We start from the raw sequence: 27,194 nt of genomic DNA on the forward strand, positions 1-27,194 counted from the left end.
TTTATGTGTAACTTAACTCCTGCTTGTCTTTTACTACATCTAATTGCCTGAGGTTATAGATATAGAAGGGAAGGTGGGGATAAGTTATATACAGTGGTAAGTCTGTGAGATTAGGCATTCTAAGGCTACATATTAATAATACAATAAGGGACAGTAGAGCAATATATATTACTCTACCAAGATAAAACAATTGGCGTAGTCGGCAGGATTTTGGGTAACCAAGTTTTGCACCCTGTTTGCAAATACTGTTTTGATGTATGTGTTTGTTTATGTATGTGAATTTTAGGGCACCCAGTGTACAAATGCGTGGAAGTAAAACATTGTTTGGTTGCTGAATGGAATATAACCAACAAAGTGTAGAGACTTCATGTGTGTCACAAGGACACCCGCATGTTTGTTAGTACTGGTGGTAGTGAGTCCCTAATTAAAGTGCTAGGGAGTGGTGAAAGATGCATGCGTCATTCATACGGCATTTAAGTGGTTAAAGTGCTAGGGAGTGATGGGACATGCATTCGTCATTCATACGGTACTTATTGTTTAGAATCTTTGTGTATGTATGTGTATGTTTGCTTACAGGGGCAAAAGTAGGCCAACCCATAACGAATTTGGCAAATTGTATTAGAGTAAATTGTAGACTTAGAAATGCCTAAGTTCATTTTAAAGTCAGCCATCTTCCAGTGGAGTGGCAGAGGCAAGCAGGCTAAAGCTAGGAAACCTGTAGTTCAGGTAGAGAAAGCAGAAGCTGAGCTGAGTGTGCCACAAAATGGAAGGGGCTGGAAGGATTAAAAGCAAGAAAACAGAGATCAGGTTTAAAGAAGACAGCTGCTGTTATAAGAGGTTTACTAGCTTGTATTATTGGTAATAAGGAAGATCATGATAAGGAAGAAAATAGCAAAGTGAATGAAAGTGAAAGTTATGGAATGTTGAGTGAGAGTTTTGAAAGATGTAACAGTTGGTGTGATAATTGTGAAGTGTTAGCATGTAGAACACCCACTGCTAAAGTAGAAAGCAGTGAAAGAAGTGGAAAAAAGAAATGTAAACCACCCATGGTGAAAGTTAGGGCAATAGTAACCAGATCGGACTGGAACCCTAAAACATGGGTGGGTGACTTACATGAGACAGATGAGTGCTCAGATAAAGAGTGGGAATGTGAGTGTGAGGAAAAGGAGAGAGATGAAAGGAAGGAAAACAGCAAGGGTGTTTTCTTCCTTTATTCTCCACTGCACCACAATCTCCAAGTAATTCTGAGGCCTGTCCAGTATTTAAAGAGCATGCTACACTGATAGATATTTCACCACTGTTAGGAAAGGTAACCAGTGCTGCACTGAAATTTGATTTAGGACAAAGAGATCAGATAGAAGGCAGAGGAGCTGGTGAGTGTGAATGGCAATTGTTGACTAGAGGGCATGAACTGGATATTGGCTTAAGGATACTGAGTAAAGAAAGTGTGGAATTAAACAAAGAACAATGGAAATGAAAGGAATTCAAGTGCTTGTGTGTGAAAGGTCTGAATGTGCTAGTGCAAGAATGGCTGAGTTGGAAAGAAAGTGCACCAGTTTAGGAGTTGGTTTGAATGAAACAGGACAAGCCAAAGAACAAAGGATTGGGGATGGTGCAGCAGGAAGTTTTACAAGCTCAGGCAGGAAGCCAGGAATGCACAGGGGTGTGAAGGTCCTAACAGCTGTGCTAGGGCCAGCAGTAATTAAAAGCACACACACTTAGGTTCAGTAATTCGAAACCTGACTGACCAGTTGTTCAAAAAGACAGCCTATGACTCTCCATGCAATAAAATGGAGAAAAGTGAGCTGGTCTTTAGTAAAGAACACAGGTCAGTTTTAGCAGAAATGCTGGATTTAGAACTTGGGTTCTGGAGAGGCTTCAGTCCACACTTTCAGGTAGCAGTTACCATACAATAAAAAAAGGACACACAGGCAATGAAAAAAAAATAGAAGGGTAGCAGGAAGACAGGAAAGGAAAATAGTTATTTCTGTTTCAATTTTCTGGCCTTTGCAATAGTGCTACTTCTATTGTAAGGTTTTATGGACTTTGGTTTGGTGCAGGTAATAAATAGTGAAGGCAATTAGCAGAGTAAAATCCATGCAGGAGATCGGGTTACCATTGGCACATTGGAGTGGCATGGCACTAGTGCCAAGCTGTTCCAATGAATGCCTGGAAGCAAAGTTTGAGTTTTGGCACCAGGTCGACAGCCAAGAAAATGAGATGGACAGAAACTGCTTTGTCACCTTCCATTTTGCAGACCTGCCTACATAGCAGAATAAAAAAGAAAGAGAAAGACAAAGCAACAGCAAAGACTAAAGACAAAGACATGAAGAAGAACTGAAGGGACAGCAAGAAAAGACACTTACTGGGGTTTAAGTGAGTAACAAGTCCACAAGTCATGCAATAATAATAGGACTAGTCACAATAGCTATAGTTTAAAAGGAAAGGTTTGTTCATTACTGCAGCAAATTTATATTCCAAGGGGTGGAAACTGAACAAACCAGTTAGGAATGCCAAAATAAGGGGATTATTTTGGGCTCATAAAGTATACATTCTGGGTATTAATTAATGGGATAATTAATATAATTAATAATATTAAGGAAAATGTATACTAAGAAAATTGGTGAACTTTTCAGGAAAGCAGGTGCAGCTGATACATTTGCAAGACATATGGGCTCCGATGTTTAGGTATAGTCTAATTGGGAAAATATGGAAGCCCTGCTGAGATTGTCGGCTGTGGTACAGGCACAGGACCAGTGGGCCAATTCTGAACCAAGGTGTTTAGCACAATGAGTATGCATATGGTGAGCAAACAACTCTAGGGGTGGCCTACGGGGAATGATGAGAGTTGCATAGCTTTGATGTCTCATGGTGGTGATGCCAGCCTATACTGGTAAAGGCTGATGGCAGTCAAGAGTTGCACCATGGGTAGGAAAGCACAAGAGGCAACTAAGTCAACCCCAAATGTGTGCAGAGGGGCCACAAATGTTGGTTTGTGAACAGTTTATGCAGTGGCACATGTGCTGTCACTTGGGCAGAAGTGGTTGTACTGGCACCTGTGGCATGTTACCTTTCAAATTTTGATGTTAATTGTACAGTTGCATATGCTTAGATAGTTTGGGACAGGGGTCTAATTAGCAGTTAGACAGAGAACAAGTACAGATTAAAAATTCACACAATAGACTCAATTGTAGTGGGCTAGTTTAGTGGAAGGTGTGGACTTGTCTCATTTTGAACCACCAGATCTGATGACATATGGAGACTGCAGAAAGAGTTGACGCAAGCTGGAGCAGATACAAGTCATCGGGAGCGCTTCCAAGTTCTTCAGATTGTCTTTGAAATAAAGAAGATATGTAATGGACAAATGGTCACGGACAACTTTTAACACTGGGAGAGCAAATACTGCAAATCAATGCACAAGTTATGCATCAGACTCTTGAAACAATTTAAAGACATTGTGTATAAAGACACTGTACAAAACATTCATCAGGGTGGAGTGTTGTGATGTAGGATTTTGCATATAACTTGATAAATGTTTTGTATGTCTTTATTTATAATTTAGGCAAACCAAGTGGTGAGAGGTATTCATGTTTACCTTCCCCCATCCCCCTTTTTACGACTGTCTCTTTGTAATTTTATGACAGGATTTGGGGGGATGTGTCTTAAACCAGTTTGATCTCCCACACAAAGCCAGGTTAGCTTAACATATGGTCTTGGGGGGGGTTGAGGTGTTAAATGTACTATTTCTCCCATTGGTCTGAGGTATGGCTGTTTGGAATTGGCTGTCTCAGAGGCCTTTAAGTACCATGATGTCCTATTGGTTCTAGGAATTGGAGAGAACATCTATAAATGTACATGCTCAACCACATTCTCTCTCTCTGACTCACATATGAAGAAGCATCTCTGACTGACCCACATATGATGAAGAAGCATCTCTCTCTAACTAACATATGATGAAGAAGCATCTCTCTTGCTAACCTGTGAGGATGAAGACCACACAATGAAGAGCTCAGCTCAGCAGCCATATTGAACAGACATGTGGCTGAAAGCTGAGCACCAACGATGCCTTAACTAGAGACATTTTAAGTAACTGCAAGTCTGTGTGCCACCTGAATTACACATCACCATTTGATCAGGTTGTATGGTTGCCAATATTCAAATGTACTTTGCATTTTGTTATTATTTATGAATATTATCAGTAATACATTATTTTATGTGTAACTTAACTCCTGCTTGTCTTTTTACTACATCTAATTGCCTGAGGTTATAGATATAGAAGGGAAGGTGGGGATAAGTTATATACAGTGGTATGTCTGTGAGATTAGGCATTCTAAGGCTACATATTAATAATACAATAGGGGACAGTAGAGCAATATATATTACTCTACCAAGATAAAACAACCATCTTTCCTAAAGAAAATAAGGACTTATTACAATGTGCATTATACAGACCAATTTCACTTCTGAATAATGGTGTTAAGATCCTCTCCAAAGTCCTAGCTAGAAGGATGGAGAAAGTGCTGCCTTATGTAATATCACAAGATCAAACTGGTTTTATTAAAGGCCGACACTTAGCTTCCAATCTCCGACACCTGTTTAATATAATATATTCACCTGCAAAGTCAAACACCCCAGAGTTGTTGTTATCATTGGATGCAGAAAAAGCATTTGATATGATTGAATGGAACTACTTTTTCACTACATTAATTTGGGTTTGGCCCGAATATTTGTGCATGGATCAAACTACTGTATACCAATCCAGAAGCTTCAGTTTATATTAACATTTGCTCAGACTACTTTAAACTAGAACGTGGTACCAGACAAGGATGCCCCTTGTTACCACTGCTATTTGCAATCGTCATTGAACCACTGGCAGTTCAGTGTCGAAATGCATATCAGATAAAGAGGATTATCAGAGAAGGACTGGAACAGAAAGTTTCTCTATATGCAGATGATATGGTTTTGTATATATCGGACCCACAAAATACTATGCCTGCAGTCTTAACAGCACTTACAGAATTTCAAAAGATCTCTGGTCTCAGAATTAATTTGAATGAACGTGTGCTCTTTCCAGTGAATTCTTAAGCATACGATATTAGATTGGACACCTTCCTTTTTATTATTGCAGATCAGTTTAAATACCTAGGTATCACAAGTAAACATAAAGCTCTTTATCAATAAAATTTCGCTGTCTGTATGGAAAAAGTTATGCAAGACTTGCATCGATGGTCAACCCTTCATCTCACTCTAGCTAGAAGAATTAACGGTTTTTAAGATGAATAGCCTTCTTTAACTTCTTTTTTTTTATTTCAAAACATTCCAATATACATCAATAAATCATGCTTTAAGCAATTAGATTCAATCATAACCTCATTTATTTGGAACCTAAAACATCCAAGTATCCAAAGAGCGACTCTACAAAGACCTAAGACAAAAGGTGGCATGGCTCTACCTAACTTTCAGTTTTATTACTGGTCAGCAAACATATACGCTATAAAAACCTGGACACAAATAGATGAACATACACAGGCTTGGTCTGCAATAGAAAAATGGTCTGCTTTGTACCCCAATAAATGCCATTATTAGTTATTACCAATATACTGATAACCCAACTGTGCTTCATTCACTCAGAATATGGAACCAATTTAGAAAGCATTTTAAGATGGAGAATCTTTTATTTCTGGCACCTCTGCATGAGAAGCACTTTTTTCAACCCTTGCAAACATATGCAGTTTTTAATATCTGGAAAACAATTGGGATTAAATTGTTTGGAGATCTTTATATAGACAACATCTTTGCATCCTATAAACAATTACATTCCAAATTAAAATTTCCAGCACCACATTTCTTTCACTATCTTCAAATCAGAATCTTTGTCAAACAGAACCTGCCCGATTTTCCCCATCTCCCACCTTCCTCTATGCTGGAAAAAGTATTGCTCAGTCTCGAGTACTCGGACAGCATTTATGCAATATATAAAAATATTGTACAGTCCCTCCCTTTCAAAGATCCAAGAGGACAATGGGAAAAGGATCTCTCACTCAACATATCAGAAAAGGAGTGGAAGGTAGCAATGCAGAGAATTCATTTGAGCTCCATATGCGCAAAACATACAATTATTCAACTCCAAATTATATATCAAGCACATCCGTATCGCTTGAAATTGTCTAAAATGTTTCCAGGGCAAGATCAAACCTGTGAATGCTGCAATCAAACTCCAGCTTCACTGGGTCACATGTTTTGGGCCTGCACCAAATTAACATCATTCTGGACAAATTTTTAAGTGCCTTTCAGACAGCCTTGATGTCACAATCCCTCCTAATCCACTAACAGCCGAGTTTGGTGTTCTTCCAGATGGGCTTAAAGTGGAGAAGGGCAAGCAAACTGTGATTGCCTTCACTACACTCTTGGCACCCAGACTTATTTTGCTAAAATGGAAGAATCCTAACTCTCCTCTTTTAAGTCAGTGGGTAACTGATGTTTTACAGTGGTGTGAAAAACTATTTGCCCCCTTCCTGATTTCTTATTCTTTTGCATGTTTGTCACACAAAATGTTTCTGATCATCAAACACATTTAACCATTAGTCAAATATAACACAAGTAAACACAAAATGCAGTTTTTAAATGATGGTTTTTATTATTTAGGGAGAAAAAATCCAAACCTACATGGCCCTGTGTGAAAAAGTAATTGCCCCCTGAACCTAATAACTGGTTGGGCCACCCTTAGCACCAATAATTACAATCAAGCGTTTGCGATAACTTGCTCAAAGGTAGCTTAAAAAGTTCTAAGTGCTACTACATGTACGTTTGTACTTAATGTGCCTTTCTGTGATTCATTATCTATACTAATAAAAGGCAAAGCCCTCAATGACTAACTGACTCACTCACTCAGTGACTCACTCCCGTGTGGGTAGAAGGCTGAAATTTGGCAGGCTCATTCCTTACAGCTTACTTACAAAAGTTAAGCAGGTTTCATTTAGAAATTCTACGCGTAACGGTGATAACTGGAACCTACTTACGTACATATATACGGCCATAGCTGCAGCTCGTTGCCTTGGGGGACGCAACTCCGCCTCACATCATCCCACGTAATTGAGTGCTTGCCCATATAAGGCCGTCCCTCAGCAGCAATCCAATAGACACACTGCCACTAAATATTCGCGGGTGAAGGACTGTGCTTATGCAAACGAAGATGAGATGGTCAGGGATAGATTAGTGTTTGGCACAAACTCAGCGAAAGTGCGAGAGAAACTTTTAAGTGCCAGGTCTGAGCTAACATTAAATGAAGCCGTGGACATTGCAAGATTGCACGAGAGAGCACAAGCACAGCTGAGAACCTTCGATGCATGTACTCCGAGCGGCTCACGTGAACTGACTGTGAATGTAGTATTCAGACAACAAGCAAGAGCTCTAAAGAGCGCTGAACAAAAAACGCATTACACAATTGAGATGGCAGCAATAGAATATGAAGCAACTGACGCATACACGCATATTTATAAGTTCACCTACTGCGGAAACAAACCACACGGTGGAAAAAGTCAATGTCCGGCTAAAGGAAGATAGTGTAAAAAATGTAGTAAATTGAACCACTTCGCTAAAATTTGCAGGACTGGGAAAGGTAAACCCGTGCATGCAGTGTGTGATGTCTCAGATAAAGAGAAAGACGAGCTGTTTATTGATGCAGTGAGAAAGGAACAACCCTCTGAAGCTGAACAAGCCTTTGTAGACATATCAATAGGAAAGCAAGGGGTAAAGCTTAAGTTTAAATTACATTCAAAGACATGATGCCCCTAAATATTCTCAGGCAAATCCACAACTTAATACCAGGAATGCCTGTTAAACATCTTAGATTCACGAGTACCGATTCGGGTAGTGATCACTTCGATAAATGAAACCTGTTATCTTTACAACGGTTGACAACGAAGATGAGATGGTCAGGGATAGACTAGACAAACACGGAATGTAACTTGAACACAACACATCCTCCAAATACAAACCTGATTGAAACAAATAATGATAATCAAATCCTTGATGACAGCAACACTCATAACAGTCACAAAACAATTACATTGACAATCATGTTATGTTTTTAACACACTACTTCTCCGCTGCGAAGCGCGAGTATTTTGCTAGTTCTTAATATTTTAGCTTTTTTGCTCACAATGTGTCTGCAAAGCATGCAGCTCTAATGACTTGTGTAGTGACACAATCTTTAATTGACAAACACATCTCTTCACAAAAGTGGGATTTTCTGTACATGGAAAGTGACACAGTAAGAGAGAAAAGTTGCACTTCAAATGCCTGTAATGCATACAGTATATGACACCCATACAAATACGCTCAGAATTAAACATATTAAATGCATTTGTTTAGCTCCCTACACCCTGCCCTTCCTTCAGCCCACTGCCGTGCAATTGTTATGTGACTTTAAAGCTGTATTAATAGTAAAGTAATAATAAAATCAGAAGTATGTCAGTTATTTTCAATTATACTGAAAGGAAACCAGTTTTTGCTACAGTGAATGTTTAACGGTTTTAATTTAAAACAACAAATTACGAATCTAAGAGCAGCGCGATAGAAAAATCTGTCCATTTTATAAATGATGATACAAACTGAACAGATAAAAATTATAAAAAAGCTGATTGTGAAAGTGCTGTGCAAAACACATGCAAAATATTGAAGTACTGAAGCATAACGTATCTCGAGTGGAGTAGCATGATGCTAAAATTAGTGTGAAGTAAAACAAACTACCATTCTATTATAATTGAATGTCGGCGTTTGCCTTCAAATAAGAATTTTTTCATATCGATTTTCACTGTATTCGAACTTTGTAATATTTTATTTGACAGCCCTAGTCTATATATGTTTCAGCAACAAATAATTTATTCCTCAAAAATACATATATTTTTCTGTGTGTTTGCAGATGGCTTGCAAAAGTAAAATTTCATCGTACTTCTCAAAAGATAACAGTGCCACTTCCAAGTATAAGATCGGCCAGGAAATTGTCTTGTTCAAGTAATGCAAAATATAACAACATGACAAATATTGAGAATTCCTAATTCAATTATGAAGGAGCCAATAAATACTCTGAGCAAGCCAAAAAGCAGACTTCCCTAAACAACACTGCAGTCTACTCTATGCTAAGTATTAGACGAGACAACTAAATGGTCTCCAAATGATCCATGGGCATAACCACTGTTGAAAAATATTATAGAGATGATTGCAACTGACATTCCAACATAACATTTACATTTACATAACTCTAACATTTTTTAGAGTGTTGGGTTCTAGGGATTGACAGCAAAGCTTTAACCAAGATACAAGTTACACCCAGAAAAAAATATTCACAATGAGATGCTGAGGGACTTTACACAAGGGTCAAGGAAAAGACAAAGAGCTTTTGACTGTTGAAAATGCTGGTTGCTGGTCATAGTCCAGAGAGCCATTAATGAGTCTCACTGCTCATTTTTATAATGCACAATGCAAGAAGATCCAAGTGAATTTTAAATGGCTTTACTGAGTCCCATACAAGGGGGAAGTACATCTCCAAAATGTTGGAGGAGTAAGAAATGGATTGTGATAATGTATTATTGGTGCTGTATAACAGTGGTTCAAGTGTGGTGAATGGCTTATTGAAATACTAGATCTAAGCTGCTTTGCATGCAACCTGCAGACTTTTGTAAATGATGGCACTGATTCTCAGAGAGTTGACTTAGACATCTTGGCCAAACTTAAGAGATGTGCCCCACACTTTTATCATTCTGTGGTTGACCAATAACACCTTGCAGGTTTTCAGCAAGAGCTTGCCCTGCCTGTGCAGTCTACTATACAAACACATCTGACAAGATGGAATTCCACACTTGCTATAATGCAAAGGATGCTTGAACAGAAGGAATCTGTACCAACATATGCATGTGACTATAGACATTTAATTAGTCCAAATGCTGATTATTGGAATATTACAGTATATACACCCTCAGCCCATCTGAGGAGACAACAAAAAATGAAAAGCAGAATACATCCTTCTAATGTATCCTGTTGGCATCTGGAGGACCTCTTTAAGTACCTCTCTGCTTAGGCAAAGCGATCTTTGGCTTGACCACCAATATCATTTTATGAGGACAAAAGAAGCTCTCTCCATGGTGTAAATGCAGAGAAGCTGTACTTCCTTCATTTCAACGTCCTTTTACTGGAATGGAATTATTAGTTTGACCAAGTTACTCCTGTTAGCTGCTCTTGTGTGAACAGTACAGAATGTGATCTAATTTGTTTTGTAATTTTGAGTATTATTTAATTATACTGACATGGTTTAATTCAGAGCTATATAGTTATATACTGTTATTTGTTTTTATTTATTTTTTCTGAATAATTGTTGATTTACACTTTTTTTGTAGATAGTTAAAATTTAACTTCTATGTATATTTTGTTATAAAACATTTATTTGAATAATTTTTTTGTTTTTTAAACGAGCAGAAAAAGGTCTAATAATCTGTGAACAATATCTGTTATTAGAAATCATAGTGTCCTTTTTTTGGGTATTGGTGGCAAAAATGTCTGATTAGTCGGGCACTACTGTCAACAGTGAGAGTGTTCTGTGGTCAAATTGAAATTCTGAAAACTGCAGAAACGCAGGGTTGGCATACTTCGTTAAAATGGTTTTGAGCCACAATATGTGATTTCTATAACAGTTTGTTTCTCTGAGTTGTAACTTTTATTTTAGCTTGCACACCACCAAGTTCTTTGTCTTGTCCTTGACAAATACCAAATGTATCCTTATGTTAGCTATGTTTTGTCTTAAACTGTCTTAACACTGAGGGCTTCGGTCACTCATTTGTCTAAACATGGTAGCAGAAAAGATACTCTTATTTAGTTTGAACTGTGCTAAACGGCCTCAATATGAAAAAAAGTTAATGTAGCTGTCATCACATTTATATTTTGCTGAGTTTTCATAAGTTGAGCATTTGTGTCATTACCCAAACTGTACCTCATACAGGTGACTCACATATTCATAGCATTTTATTCATGCATAGACTACATTAAATTTTTTGAATTTGCACAATCTGTACTGCCAAACTGCATATGTGTGTTTTATGACATTACAAACATTTTAGAAAAATAATTTTATGAGGTTGTTTTTTTAGAAATAAATATTTCAGGCTTTACTTTGAAAGATAACTTTGGGATTGTACAGCACTTTGAAAGTGTTTTTCCAGTAGAAAGTAATCCATTTTTAACATGGACTGCGTGAAATGAAACCTGGTGTATGTCCTGCAAATTATTAATTAAGCTTATGATAGCTACATTGGCATTTTGGTCTTTGTGAGATACACGTTATCAAACAACTTATAAGAAATATAACCATGACCATAATGTAATACAATTCTCAGTATTTTGTAAGAGTACAAATGCAAAGACTAAAATTGTTAAGTTGAACTTTGGTAGGGCTAATTTAGAGCAGATGCCACAAAGTCTAAGTAGGATAGACTGGGATAAGCTTTTAAATGTGGAGACAGTCGAGGAGCAGTGGAACAGGTTTAAAAATGTTTTACATGTAATGCAGGACAGATACATACCTAAATTTGGAATTAATAGGAAACTTAAAAAAAACTCCACGGTGGATTAATAAAGATTTTAAAAAAGAAGTTGCAAAGGAAAAAACTGCTGTATAAGGCATATAAGACTAATGACTGCAAAGTGAATCGTAGAGCGTATGAGAACATGAGGGCAACCATTAAGAAGGATATCAGGGAGGCAAAAAGACAGTTGGAGAGGAATATAGCAGATAAGGCGAAAGAAGACCCCAAGAGATTCTTTCAGTATTTTAGTAGTAAAAGAACAGTCAAGGAGGAGGTCAAGTTCCTCAGGAATAGTAAAGGGGAATTAAAAGATACAGACAATGAAATAGCAGATGCCCTAAACTTACATTTTTCTGAGGTGTTTACAAGTGAGCAAGTGGACAACCTCCTAGAGGTAAACTCAACTACTAAGGAGGTACTGAGGGATTTGGAAATTGTAGAGGGAGAAGTGCTGCTCAGATTAAATAAGATGAAATCAAACAAATCACCAGGCCCAGATAATATTTATCCTCGTGTTCTTAAGGAGGCTAGTGAGTACATATATAAACCCTTGAAACATATTTTTAGTAAGTCAATGTGCACTGGAGAGATTCCGAAGGACTGGAAAATGGCAAATATCATCCCATTATATAAAAAGGGTGACAGGGCAGATCCAAGCAACTATAGGCCAGTAAGCTTAACATGCATCACAGGAAAATTAATGGAAGAAATTATTAAGGATAAGATTGAGCAACACATGGCAAGGGCAGGAGTTATTCTGTACAGTCAACATGGGTTCAGAAGAGGGAGGTCGCGTTTTACCAACATGCTGGAATTCTATGAGGAGGCAACAAAAGGATACGATCAAAGTGGAGCTTATGATATTATTTATCTGGACTTTCAGAAAGCATTTGATAAGGTGCCACATGAGAGGTTGGGCGTCAAGTTAAAAGAAGTGGGAGTTCAGGGTGATGTTGTTTTTAGATGGGTGCAGAATTGGCTCAGACACAGTAAGCAGAGGGTGATGGTGCGAGGAACCTCATCAGAACTGGCTGATGTTAAAAGTGGTGTTCCACAGGGGTCAGTGCTAGGGCTGCTGCTATTTTTAATATATATAAATGATTTAGATAGGAATATAAGTAACAAGCTGGTTAAATTTGCAGATGATACCAAGATAGGTGGATTAGCAGATAATTTGGAATCCGTTATATCATTACAGAAGGACTTGGATCGCATACAGGCTTGGGCAGATTTGTGGCAGATGAAATTTAATCTCAGTAAATGTAAAGTATTACACATAGGTAATATTAGGTTTGAATACACAATGGGTGGACGGAAAATCGAGAGTACACCTTATGAGCAGGATTTAGGAGTCATAATGGACTCTAAGCTATCAACTTACCGACAGTGTTCAGAAGCCATTAAGAAGGCTAAGAGAATGTTAGGATATATAGCACGATGTGTGGAGTACAAGTCCAAGGAGGTTATGCTCAACCTTTATAATGCACTGGTGAGACATAATCTTGAGTACTGTGTGTAGTTTTGGTCTCCAGGCTACAAAAAGGACATAGGAGCACTAGAAAAGGTCCAGAGAAGAGCGACTAGGCTGATTCCAGGGCTACAGGGGTTGAATTATGAGGAAAGATTAAAAGAGATGAGCCTTTACAGTTTAAGCAAAAGAAGATTAAGAGGTGACATGATTGAAGTGTTTAAAATTATGAAGGAAATTAGTACAGTGGATCAAGACTTGTATTTTAAATTGAGTTCAAGACACAGGGACACAGTTGGAAACTTGTAAGGGTAAATTTCGCACAAACATTAGGAAGTTTTTCTTTACACAAAGAACGATAGACACTTGGAATAAGCTACCATGTAGTATGGTAGGTAGTGAGATGGTAGGGACTTTCAAAACTCCAATTGATGTTTTCTTGGAGGAAATAAGTGTATAGGACTGGCGAGCTTTGTTGGGCTGAATGGCCTGTTCTCGTCTAGAGTGTTCTAATGCTCTAAATTAGATCTACAGAGGCAAAAATAATGTTCGATTTTCAATCAAATCAAAACGTTGCAAAAATGATTTGTCATAAAATGTTCGCTCAAGGAGAAGAAGCAAATCAGACAGCAATGCATTCTTCCAGTATGATTAATTTCACAATTTATGGGGATTATGAACTTTGCTTACTGGTCATGAGGATTTGTAATTTAGCTTCTCTGTTGCAGACCAAAGAAGACTCCAGATTTAGTTTGTTGTTAAAATAGAATTCCATGACCAAGGAGATCACTTTGTTCTTAAACTGTTGTTAATCACTGATTTTTACAGTAATTTATATAACTTTGTAAATACTTTATTTTTAGAAATAATTCTAGCAAGGCCCACTCTGTCTTAAATTATTTAAATATTTACATTTATCCAGAGGATATTAAGAGTAACCTATTTTTGTGGGAGCCTGCTGTTTACTTCTGCACTAAATAGTTTTGTAGTTGTTCTGTGTACTTTTACATTGAAGACTAAGTTTAATGTTTGTGTTTGTTGATATTGTTGAATATGAATTTAAAGCCTATTTAGTTAATCTGTGCATAATAATATGACATCATACTGTTGGCTATAATTTATAATTGTTTTTCATATTGTCATTAATGTCATACTCACAAAAATGTAATGAAATATTGTGTTAGAACTTTAAAGTCATATCAACCAACAATTTCATTTTGAGATCTTTGTTTTGGCTTCAGACACTGATTATGATCATAATTATTATCATAAGCCCCATCTGTGTTGCCACTACACATCCGCCCTTCATGTACATTATTAGCTATTCTTGCTGCTTGCAATTTTTACATGCTTTCATCCTTGTTGAAGCATCGTTTTTATCAATATACTGACTGGTGAGGTGAGATGTACTTGGGAAAGAAATAAAGTGACAATATGATATTTGTGGTTTAATTAAAAAAGTAATATATTAGCAATGTACAGCTGCATTTAACCTTAATTGAAGAAATAAAAATATAAAGTACTCCTATAAAGGAAAAAAAAGAACATTAGTGTGAAATTCATGTAAACTGTGAGTATTAAAACTTTTTATCTTTTTAATATAAGGGTAATAAGAGGATCAAAAGAAATGCTCTTAATTTGTATATGAAAAGATTTAGGTTGAAAGAGATTCAGTAGACTAAAATGTTGTTGTATTTGATGGTAACAAATGTTAAACTAATTGAAAATATCTTTTTTTTTTTTTTTTCTTTTCTAGTTTTAATATAGCATTGTGGCCTGTCTGGTCTTTCTTCACTCCAGTGATTCTCTTTACGCAGTTTATGGGAGTTGTAATGTTTGTCTCCTTGCTCGGATAAAGGTAACCTCATAATTATGTTTGTGTTTTTAAGTTAATCGTTTGAGGATATTGTCAACTCTCAATTATCCCCTGTGGTTTTACTACTTAATTGATTATCAATATTAAAAAATAAATAAAAGGAGAATTAAATTTACCATGTCAAATAGAACCTTAAATATTTTTAAAACCCTTTATTGGCTTTTGAAACAAGGTATTTTAACATTTTGCATTTTAACCTATGCTATGTTTTTTATTAACCTAGTACAGAATATTTGTCAGTAATTAAGTCACTAAAGATTAAATACTTTTGTTGCAGTTTCATAAAAAGGTTATTGTATTCCTAATTAATTGTTTGCACTGTAAATTGCATGGTATCAATTTCCATACTTATTTACTGTATACAGTATACAGTAAATGTTTTGTATTGGTTAAAGTATATACTGCATCATGTCCTTGCCTGTTATCCTACATCAGTAACCTTGTACAAATAATACAAATTTGTTGTTTCTTTTATCTAGAGCTATGCAGTTATTGGTAACATTTAGATTGCTTCTGTAAATTGCAGGAATGGCACAATTTTTGTTTTTGTTTGTGGTTATAAGAAGAATTTTGACATAAGACTGAAGCATTCTGACCCTGTACTTAATGATGAATGGTACACAAAAATGAATTGAATTGAAGACATTTCAGTGCCTTGGACTTCTACTTATTGTCCATTTTCTCTATGGCCTGTGGTGAAGGGCCTGTACATTGAGCCAATACATCAGCAGACGAGAATCTTTTGTTTCAAGTTCATAGGAAGATTTGCATTAGAGATCTGGGGCCCCATATATAAACGGTGCATACGCACAAAAATGTTGCATAAGAACATTTCTACATTCAAATCGCGATGTATAAAACTTAAACTTGGTTTAAAGCCACGCACATTTTCACGGTAGCTCCAAACCCTGGCGTACACAAGTTCTCTGCTTGGTTTTGCAAACTGGCGGCACCCAGCGTCAAAGCAGTGCTACTGTTCCATTGTGGTTTCCCTTTCTTTTTTAGATCCACATCCCTGACGCGGCTTTATAAATACACTGAAATAAACCACATATTGTTTATTAGTTTAATACATCTGATTGTAATTAACCTGTTACAATATAATGGTCCACAGAATGGTCAAACTATTCTAATATCATAGCTGCTTTAGTGTTGTTACTCTCACTGCACCTTTTTCTTCTTTCAGCTGCTCCCATTAGGGATTGCCACAGCGGATTATCTTTTTCCATATTACTCTCACTGCACAACTCGGAGTATTAATATCACTGCATCTGAGTTTGGAATCACAGATCTACATCAGCTGTTCAGAAAGAGAATTATTGGTATACAGCATCAAGCACACGCTGCCTCAGCCATGCTGCCTATTTGAACTGCTCTCAAACTGCAAACACTTCAGAGCTTTTCCTTTATTGCTCCTTGAAGAACTGTTTGTACTTATTAGTACAATCACCTGACTAAACTTGCGATACAGTTATAATATTACACAACCTGTGCCACTTTATAAAGCGCGTATTTACATATAATGACAATATCATTTTTAAGATGGAATGCAGCAAAATATGTCTATTATATTATTCAGATACAACTTTAACTTCATTTAAATAATCTATATTGTTAATAATTAAACATGTGAGGACACAGTGTCGCTGCATTAGCAAGGGGCTGGCACTCCGTTCACGGATTGTTCCTGCCTCGCACTGTATGCTTGCTGGGGCTGGCGTGACACTGGAAGGATAGCATAATTAAACATGTACTACGAAGATATTTCTATGTTCCTTAAACGTTTTGAAGAATCGGATTAACGTGTATTTCAGAGCTTATTCTGTGGCGATTGGGTATTTGGAGAAAGAAAAGTAAGGACAGGAATTGGGGGTTAGTACATTTGAAAGAGACAGTACTGCTGCAATAAATTATTTCTTTGAAGGTCGCGCACAGCAAGCATCTTACGTGAAGCATGAACAATCACTGCGCCACCATGTTCCCATGTTTAATAACATGCTTTAACTCCTATCACCATGAAATTATATCAAGTATACATCTCAGTATTTTAATTATTCAGAGAGCTGTAATATCATGAATGTAATGGATTCTGTGTCCTGTCAGAGGAAGAGAAAGCACATAGTGATTCACACACACAGAGCACATAGAAGATCAAATACAAAACAAAGCATTTAACGTGCTACTTTAGTTACGATGGGATTTGAGAAACTAGTAAATTAAATGATTTTAAGATGAAGTTTATGATGTTCTACTTTAATGACAAAATAAACTACGTAATTAAAGTGGAAATTTAGAGATTAAAGTTGACATTTCGTGCTTTTTTTTCCCCACTGTGTGCCTTATTTTTTTTCTCTGTACCCTAATAAGCTTTCATATGACACTCAGATGGTGGGCTATGACTTGCCTTTTCACCGCAACTTTGATATCTGACAACTTCTTTTTTATTTCTGGCACTGTGCGACTTTGTGAACTTGAGCTTTCGAGTTTATCCGACACGCCATGTCACTCGATCAACTTCCTTTTGTTGTTTATACCACTGTTTAAACCAGCAATTACTACATTTTTCTTTGCCTCTGCTTGGTATTCGCTGAAATTCTTCCATTTTCCCTCATGCTTTAGTCAATGTCATTTCACAGAAGGCTGATCTTAAGGGCTTTATATATTGATTTGCATATTCAAAGAGGAGGAGTTGGGCCGGGACAGCTGGCATGTGCACGTGCATTACTTTTCATGCTGACCGGGGTTTATGGAGCGGAAGAACGTGGAAGTTAGCGTTCGCACATTTATTTTCGCAGATTTATGCATCTGGATTTTTTTGTAAGTAAGCACAGTTCCGCTTTTGTCAGCACGCCATGTTATAGTGTGAATTCTACGCACGGCGTTATGCATAAAGCCCCAAGTGCTAAAGTGGCCTGCCTGCAGTCTAGAACATTTGGTGCATTAGGAAATAAAAAATATGTCAAAAGTGACCCTGAACTGTTGAGCATCGGAAATCATATGTCATGCATGAATGGGGCAACATTTCGTGTTCAGAAATACAGCAAATTGTCTCCTTAGTTCCCAAAACGATTACAAAGTGTTATTAAATGAAGAGGTGGTAAACACAGTGGTAAACATGCCCATCACAACTGTTTTAAAATGTGTTGCTGGAATTTATTTTTTTAAACAATAAAATTTCTTACTTTCAACATTTGATATGTTGTCTTTGTACTAATTTAAGTTTAATATAGGGTTTACGTCATTTTCATTGCTGTCTTTGTACTATTTTAAGTTTAATTTAGGGTTTACATGATTTGCAAATTATCACGTTTTTATGTACATTTTACATAACATCTGAACTTCTCACACTCCTCAATAAAAATACTATTTCCTGTTTAGGTGAAAAGCTGAAATTTAGCAGGATGGTACATCGAGGCAGTGGGCATCTGTTAAGAAATATCAATATTTAGCATCCCCCCAGTAGAAAAACTAAATATCCCAAAATGTCAAATGTGCCTTGACAGATTTGATTATAGAAAAAAAATATTAACACTTTTTTTTTTTTATTTGTTGATTTTTATTGATGATATGCTATACTCTTCATTGAGAGTGTGCTTTATTCAAATTAATTATGTAGCAGGAGTGATTGATGGGCCTCTGTATAGCAACACTAACGTATAGGGTGGACGGACAACTGAGGACAGTTTGGTATCTTAGGAGTAAAATAGACATGATCATGTTATGAAATGGAATGAGAAAGTTCAACAAAGGTGTGATTTTTCTGGAAAACGTATGACCCAAAAATGCAGGGAAACCCCGAAAGTCTTTGTTTTACAAAACTAGACATTAATTAGACAGTCGAACACAGGAACAGGACTGCAACTCTTGGCTTTGAATGCATTGCTATGTCTTATTTAATTCAAAAAATATAAGTATCTCCCAAACAGGCTTACATTAAAACTGTACCAATGTCATCCTGTGTTGTTCATCACCAACTATGACTTGACTAATAACTTTCTTCATAGTATAGAAATAAAGCTGTCCATAGGCAGTCTATAGATGGAAAAACTCTTGAACTTTGTGCATTGATTGGATGTTAATATTATGTTCTAAATAGATTAGATAGATAGATACTTTATTAATCCCAAGGGGAAATTCACAAATTCTTTGCATGTTTTAGCAAAAATGCAGTAAAGAGTAAATGTTTAAAGATGATCATTGTACTTTTTAATTAGGTTTTGTGATGATATTAGGCTAGATTTAATGTGTATGTAAGTTTAATTTATGTATTTATGACTTTTGTGGCTGAATAGTTAAATTATGATTGTGCTCTCATCATCAAAGTCATCTGCCTATTAGACTGGTTGGTTAAATAGAGGGTAACATTTTCTGAAGTTCATAGCTGAATTCATGTTGCTGTTCAAAGGTGTTTTCATTTTTTTCAGTAATGTGACACAGATTCAATATTTTTAGAGAAATGTGAAATGCAAACAAAAAATTATTGACACAGGCAATAAAATGTCCCCATTGAAATTCTGAAATGTCTCTGAATACTTTCAGCAGTGTGCATTCTGGTGATGATGGGTGGTCTATCTCTGTTTCATCCTCCACCAACTCCATACAGCGTTGCCAATGTGCAAATCTTAACCTTTTTGACATTTTATTTTATTTTTCAGTTCAAAGATTTGCTTTGAGGAGATCTGTCTGTATTGAGTCTTGAACCCACAACCTAAAACTCAGAGGCAAGTGCCTTGCAGTGTGAGCTAAATGGAGATCTGCATCTGTCAGCCACGTATAGCACATCACTGAAAACTGTGAGCAGTGCACCTTCTGGTAACGTCAGCTGAACTTTTTCTGTGTTAGCCACCACTGTCCCCGCGCAGAATCACCACTGCAATAGTACAGACTATATTTCTTCTCTTTTATTATTCATTACTGAAAGTAGTATATTTAAAGTCTGTGTATACTGCATTTAGACTTTTTGCTTGACTCTCTAACTGGTCTGAGTTTTTGTCTGCTATGTTATGTTTATTTTTTCTCTTTAGACTGAGATTTAATATGTTTTTCTTAAAAAATTAATATTTACTTGAACTGTGAAACATAAGTCATTGAACTTCAAACAGCAAGTTTGCCTGTTCAGTTTTTGTGTCCGACAAGCTGACCATGAGTATGTCTTACCTATTTGTGCTTCAACTGTAAATATATCTAGCAAAATAACTGTAATTTTATTTCTTGTATATCACATTTGATAAAGGCAACTGCACCTACACAGTAAAAATGTTTAAATATTTGAATCAATATTTCTTGTTTTTATATCATTGGATATTGTGTTGGTTGTAAAAGAATCTGTTTCATGGCATGTCCTTTTAAATTAACTGAATGAGCTAATATTGAGAAACGTGTAGTACAAAATAAAAGTTTTATTTTTCTCTGTATTTTTCTTTTATAAAGGTGTGTCATTTATTTTTTGAGTGGTTGTTAGTCAATTATTTCCTGTACACAGTTTGAATGGTGTAGCTGATAGGGGAGAAAAAAAATTGTGGTGCTGTATATGATGAGGCCCGGGTCTTAATGTTCACTTTTACATAGAGATAAAAAAGAAAATAAAATTGACCAAAAAAAAGCAAAGAAGTTGACAGAGCAATTGAACATTGTCAAGCAGGCACACAACATACACACAGACATCTAGAAATACAATGCTAAAGCCAGAACCCACAAAATCAAGGTTAACTTTTCTTATTGCATCAGACTTGCTTGCTGCAGAATTGTAACAAGATGCATACTGTTGATGTATTTGGAATTTTGCAGTAGTATGGAATTGTTAAGCAGGTTCCAAAAGATAAAAAGAAAACTAGTAGTTTCACAACGCAACCGTATATGTTTCATTACATCTTCCTGGGTAAAGCCTTTAGCATTTACGAGCAAGTATTTTTTTTTTTTTTTAATATATTAAACGCAAGTAACATTCCTTACAAAGAAGTCAACCATAACAAAACTAAATTCTAATAAACCCCAACCAAGTAATTTTGTTTTGAGTGAAATGTAATTGTATTCATATCAGCCACAAAGCTGATTCCCGTGTCACCATCCACCTTCCTCCCATTAATAAGATACAGTTGGATAGTTCGCTATATGTAAGGCATTTATTCATACAAACTCTTTTAAGCCCAGTTTCACAAGATGCAGCTTGGGTACTTTTTTTTCTCTCCCTCTTTCTTTTAAGTTTTAAAAAGTCTTGCTAGTCTCTTAATGAGCTTAAATTTAGTATATCTAAATGTGTCCTTTAGTTGACAGCCAGGATCATCCAAAAAAATCATTATCATTGGACCTTAAGTGAACACAGTAGAGAAGTATCTGTATAATTGAAAACACAATTTAAGAATCAGTTTTGTTCGAAATAAGGAAAAAAGCTATTCTAAAGAATTCTTAAAGTAAATAATCAGAAGAACGTTGGATAATATTTAGACATGGTCACATCTGAGCAATATCAGCAAATGATAAAGTGATTGACAGTTTTTGGTACTCTGAAGATGAAAATCAGTATTATAGTGCTTGTCTGAGAACATTCCTATTTTTTACATGAAATCTTATTTTGAAGAAGCTCATTTAATAGAATGGGATTGATAGAAATTTATTGCATAAGATTCATTTTGGCATTCCACAAATTGATATGACATTATAGAAAATTAAATACAGCCTCAACATAAATTATAAGTTCTACATCTTGATATATTAAATAAGATATGAATATTACTTTTTTAAACAAAAATATTGCATTGGTGGTGTACTATGAAGCATCTTTCAGTAACGCAGCAATTTGTTTAACATACTAGATGTTATAAAGCTATATTTTAATTATTTTTAAACTAGAACTATGTACTTTTTTCAGGTCTTTCTGATAACAAGAATTTAAAATTGCAAGTGAAAATTACAGAGCCATCATCTTCAAGGAAAAAAAGAAAGTGTCCACTTTCTGCTTCTTTATTGTACATTTTTTTTTTATTATTTCATAAAATAGTGTTTGTTTTTAATTTCACACTATAGACACACTTTTACTACAGATATTATTAATAACAAATTCATGTATTGTTTCAAGAAGATTTTATTAGAAAGTGAAGTCAAGTTGGGGAGCATGGACTGGTACAGTGTGTAGCCGCACCCACTACACGTTGAAACAACTCTGAATCCCGGTTTGCAACCCCACAGGCAGTCCAGTCCCACCCTCCTGAAATGACCCTCTATCTGCCGCATCCAGGTGTTATGTGGGCGACCCCTTGGCCTGGTCCAGCCATCTGGGTCCCCAGCAATGAGGATCTTAAGAGCCGGATCACCCTCTGGGAACCATGCCACATGGCCTTAGTGCCGTAACTGACGCTCCCTTACAATGCAGGTAATGTGCCTCATTCTGGACTTTGAGTAACCGCTCATTCAACACAAAGTCAAACCAATGGTACCCAAGGATTTTCCAGAGACACAGTACCAAAGGAGTCCAGTCTTCGTCTCAGGTCACTGGATAGTGTCCTTGTCTCGCAACCATATAGCAAGACAGGAAGCACCAGGACTCTAAAGACTAGGACCTTCGTCCTTTTCCATAGATATCGGGAGCACCACAAACCCCTTCCCAGCGTCCTCATGACCCCCCTATGCTCTCCCAATCCGTCTACTGACTTCATAGTAAGAGTCACCAGAGATATGAATGTCACTGCCAAGATAAGTAAACCTCTCAACAAGGTCGACACTCTCTCCGCAAACAGACACACTGCTGATGCCTGTGCCCAAGAGGTCATTAAAGGCCTAGATCTCAGTTTTTATCCAGGACACTTGCAAGCTCAGACACTCTTAACTCCTCGTTCAGTCTCTCGAGCACCCCGATCAGTGCCTCCATTGACTCCGCGAAGATCACAGCAAAGTCAAGATCCAAGAATCTTTTTTCACCAGCAGATGCCCCATGGCCACTGGACCCCATAACTTTGTCCAATACCCAGTCCATACAAGCATTGAACAGAGTAGGAGCAAGAACACACACCCCTGACGAACCCCAGAATCAACTAGGAAAAACACAGAGGTTCTGTCTCCACTCTGCACAACACTCACAGTACCAGTGTACAGGCCAGCCACGATATCCAGAAATCTCGAGGGGATCCGGCAAACCCTCAGGATGTTCCACAGGGCAGCTTGATTAACTGAGTCGAATGCTTTGCAAAAATCAACAAAGGCTGCAAAGAAACTCTGCTGATATTTGCGTTTGCGCTCCATGAGAATAATGCCAGTATGCGATCAATGGTAGACTTCTTAGGTGTAAAACCAGACTGTTTCGGTTGCTGGTAGGTGAGCAAGTGATCACAGATCGTATTGAGGACGACCCTAACAAGGACCTTACCTGGCACAGAGAGCAATGTTATCCCCCTGTAGTTGCTGCAATCCAGGCGATCACCCTTCCATTTCCAGACAGGGACGACAAGTCCTGTTTTAGTAGTATTGAACATTTAAAAAATGGAATTGTAATTCCAAAGGTCTTGTTACTTTAAAAGCTAATAATCCTGACAATTGTTTCTTTTTTCTATAATGGAAACATTGCTTTCATTTTTTTGTAATTGGGTCTGTTTTTAAAAAAAAAAAAAAAAAAGATTAGTCAACATTTGCAAAGTAATTTTCATTTTTCCACCAGTTATTATGCTTTAAATTTGCCAACCTTGAACTTTGATCAGGATAATCTTTTACACTGACTATTGCCACAGTGCAGAACACAAGTCATAGGATGTGCATGTCAGAGTTAAAGTTGTAACTCCTTTATCTTTTTTCCCACCCAATCAAAAGATTTGTAGTAGTCTCAAATTTTGTGCTAATGCATTGCCGTTATTTCTTGTCTTCTCCATGGTTGTGCAACAAATTAAACTCTGTTTATCATTACTCTGCCCTATTAGTTACCTTCGTGTAATGTATTTTAGAGTTTTTAGGAAACAATTTTTTTAAAATTTTGCTTTGATTGTGAATGAACTCTTGAACCACAACTTGTGGCATAATGCAGTGTGTTGTATGCCTTATGTTCATACAGAATGTGTGTCACTCTGCCCACCCAGTGGACTAAATCTGGAAGACCACCTGTGGGAGGTGCCCATGGGACACTGCAGTCTGCTGAGAAGAGGGAACAGTAGAGCAGCAACTCTCACCTTGCTGGCTGCGTTCCACTGAAGACATTATTTGCAGTAGAAATTAAAACATGCAATTACTTTATTATAATGGGGAGGTTTTTTGTTTGTTCTTTGTTTTTAATGTTTTATTATTTTATTTACTGTATCTAAAAAAATGTTTTTTTCATTTTTAAGAGTTGTTAGGGGTGGGATTGAACACGTATTAAGAATAAATAAATTATGAAAATTAAGCATGAATGTATAGTTTGGTAACAATTGTTCGCTCTTCTGTCAAATGGTCCTATAGCATCAAATTGAGACCATTTTGTTTTCATTAGTTTAAATGCCCCTTGTTTGTGTCACCGCTGTACTTTATCAAAGAGACTTCAGAGTATTGTATGTTTATACATTGTTGTTTGCCTTTTTCATAGCCACGCTCTGTTTGTCAACTAGTGTTTTAAATTTACTCTTGGTATTTGTTACCAAAGAAAGGGCAAATAAGAATTTCAGTGTGCTGCTTAGAAATGGCTAATAAAGCTTGAACACACCCTTGTCATTACTGAAAGCAGTGTTGAACACAAGCTGAAAAAATATGAGATGCAGAAGCAGTTTCATGGGTTTGGTCTGTAAAGTTTTTTCCAGGACAGTCACTCAAAGTGAAGAACAATCTGGTAAAATTTGATGAGCTGGTAACTCCACTCTGCACATTGTCAGCAGAAAGGAATGCATTGAAAATTTTCAGACCAGCACTGGAGAAATGAGTGGGAAGGAATGAAAAACAAGAATCTGAATTTAAGAGAAGTTATTAGTCATTAAAATTGCCACGACTGACTAATGGTGTAGTCCGAACTGAATCTAATTTGCATCCATAACAAATAATGTTAAGAATAAAGAAATGTGGGTAAAAATGAGTGTTATACTGCGGCTGCTGGGTTTGAAACTCTGGCCCATCCACTATGGATTTGTAAATTCTCCTTGTGTTTGTGTGGATTGTCCCCCCACAGTTCCTAGGTATTTGCCGACTCTAAATTGGCCCCAGGTGCTTGAAGGTGCTTCAGTAGGCTTCTCATTACAGATTTGGTTTCTTTCTTCTGATTAATTAAAAAAAAATGGTTCTTGAAGTAAAAGTAAGAGCTTTTGCTTTTACACATTTGCACTCTAATGGATGACTGGTATAAATGGTTTAAAAAATTCTGTATTCAGGGAGATTACAATTGTAGTTATTGTTACACAAAATGTGGTACTATTTCTGTAGAGATTCACTGGTTAACTTAAATTATATATATATTGTGGTATTTGGCCGGCTTGTCATCCCGACCAATACCCCCAGGCTGCCAGATGGAGCCCTCTCTGCAGTATGGTGGTGCCCCGAAGACCAGCAGGGAGTCATGGACTTTGTAGTTTTTATCCTCAGCCCTGCTGGATACCACAGGGGCCGCAACAGGGAGCTGCAGGGAGGACCGAAGATTCCTTTGTGCCCTATAACCCGGAAGTGTGTCAGAGGAAGAGCAACGTGCTTCCGGGGTGAAGAAAAGGACTTTTTACCTGACCCGGAGGTGATACAAGATCACATGGACTGGGGATTGGGAACACTTCCGGGTCAGGGAATATAAAAGAACTATGAGAGCTCCCAGACGGTGAACTGAGCTGGGTGGAAGGGTGGCAACGCGTCTGGGAGTGGAGGATTGATTTATTGTGATTGAGTATTGTGATTGTATGAGTATAGTGGAGGAGAGGGTGCTTTGTGCACTGGAGATTTAATAAAAAAAATCATCATTTGGACTTTTACCTGGTGTCAGGAGTCATGTACAGGGGTTCAAGGGAGCGATAGCGCCCCCTATCTGTCACAATATATATTTTTTTAAATCCAGAATGCAGACTTTACAATTTTATTAGTCCAGCAATAGATTATACCCTTCACCAATTAATCTTGTAATCCTTTGCAAATTCTGTCCACTCTTATTTTTTTTGCTACAGAAGGTTTTCAACTTGAACTTGCTGACAATTGGGTATTTCACAAACACATCACTGAGCCATGCCATGCCATTTGAGATTGAATTTTCTGATTGTTACTCAGGTATCTAAGATTTCCTTACACTGTTGTTGAACTGGGAAACATCAAAACACAATTCGCAGCAACATCGTTTTTTCCAAATTTAATCAGATTTTTCAAATGCACACACATTGCTGGAATTACATCATCCACAGCAGGAGAGCTTATAAAAATGGCAGTTCCGCACAGTTACAGGTGCTTTTTCCAAATAGCGCAACAAAAGGCAAGCAGATCTTTTAATGTGCTGCTCTAGTTCACAGAAAGTGTGTCACATTGTGCAAGCATGTAGCGTGCTGCATATTGTGGCACACAATCGTGGCTTGTCTGTACATGAGGAGATACAGTATGATGAACCTGACCCACTAAATGATCATCCAAATCAGACAGCGTTACAACTGTGCTTGAATGTAATTAGCAGAATGTGAAAACAAGTAATCAGATGCAGCATTTATTTTTTAGCAAATTAATTTGTGGTCAATGTCACATAGTACAGCCCTTATATTTCTTAGTTCATTGGCCACATCTCATACAGCATGCACTATTGCATTTTGTGACCCCAATACAAACATGATCTTAGTACCAAGTGAAAAGATAGACTCGTTGAAACACGCAAGTACCGTACATCCACAAAAGAAAGAACACCTATCTGCTCCTTATCGGCCAACAGGATCAGTGAGAAGCACTTGCCAGCTTCAGTCACTCAAGCTTAATTTTATGTTTGTTTATAAAATACAAACACATTCCCACCATATTTCCACTTTTATCCACATATAACATTCAGTTAATTCTGGAGTAGGTATCCCAGTTTCTTGCTAGTTAAAAGCTGCCTGTGTTTGTCTAAAAAGGTAATTCCTTAGTTGTCTTTACGGGGCAAGCCTGCCCAACATGACTTGTCTTTTCTGTGAGACTTCCATTGTACAATATGCCTTATTCAAATAACTGTAGGGTACAGATGGTTTAAATTAGAGCAAACAGCACTGGCTGTAGTCTCCTAAGCCTGTATACAACATATAGCATATCTTTCTAGCTTACAGGATTGCCCTTAATTGATCGGATGTGTTTCTCTCTGATGCAATTTACTCTTTCTTGAAATCCACAGCTAAAAAGTTTG

The 27,194-nt window shown here is 36.9% G+C and overlaps 1 protein-coding gene across 1 annotated transcript in view; it reads left to right on the forward strand.

The window, feature by feature from the left end:
* The window catches only part of tmem128 (transmembrane protein 128), a 76,289-nt gene extending 55,955 nt beyond the window's left edge, over window positions 1-20,334 (forward strand). The window contains exons 4-5 of the mRNA XM_039751485.1: window positions 14,801-14,902; window positions 19,576-20,334. Coding sequence (XP_039607419.1) covers window positions 14,801-14,900 — 100 coding nt within the window. The 3' untranslated portion in view covers window positions 14,901-14,902; window positions 19,576-20,334. The remainder of the gene's footprint in view (window positions 1-14,800; window positions 14,903-19,575) is intronic.
* The last annotated feature ends 6,860 nt before the right edge of the window (window positions 20,335-27,194 follow it).

The sequence above is a fragment of the Polypterus senegalus genome, chromosome 4 (genome assembly GCF_016835505.1).
Source record: "Polypterus senegalus isolate Bchr_013 chromosome 4, ASM1683550v1, whole genome shotgun sequence".
NCBI classification, from domain to species: Eukaryota; Metazoa; Chordata; class Cladistia; order Polypteriformes; family Polypteridae; genus Polypterus; species Polypterus senegalus.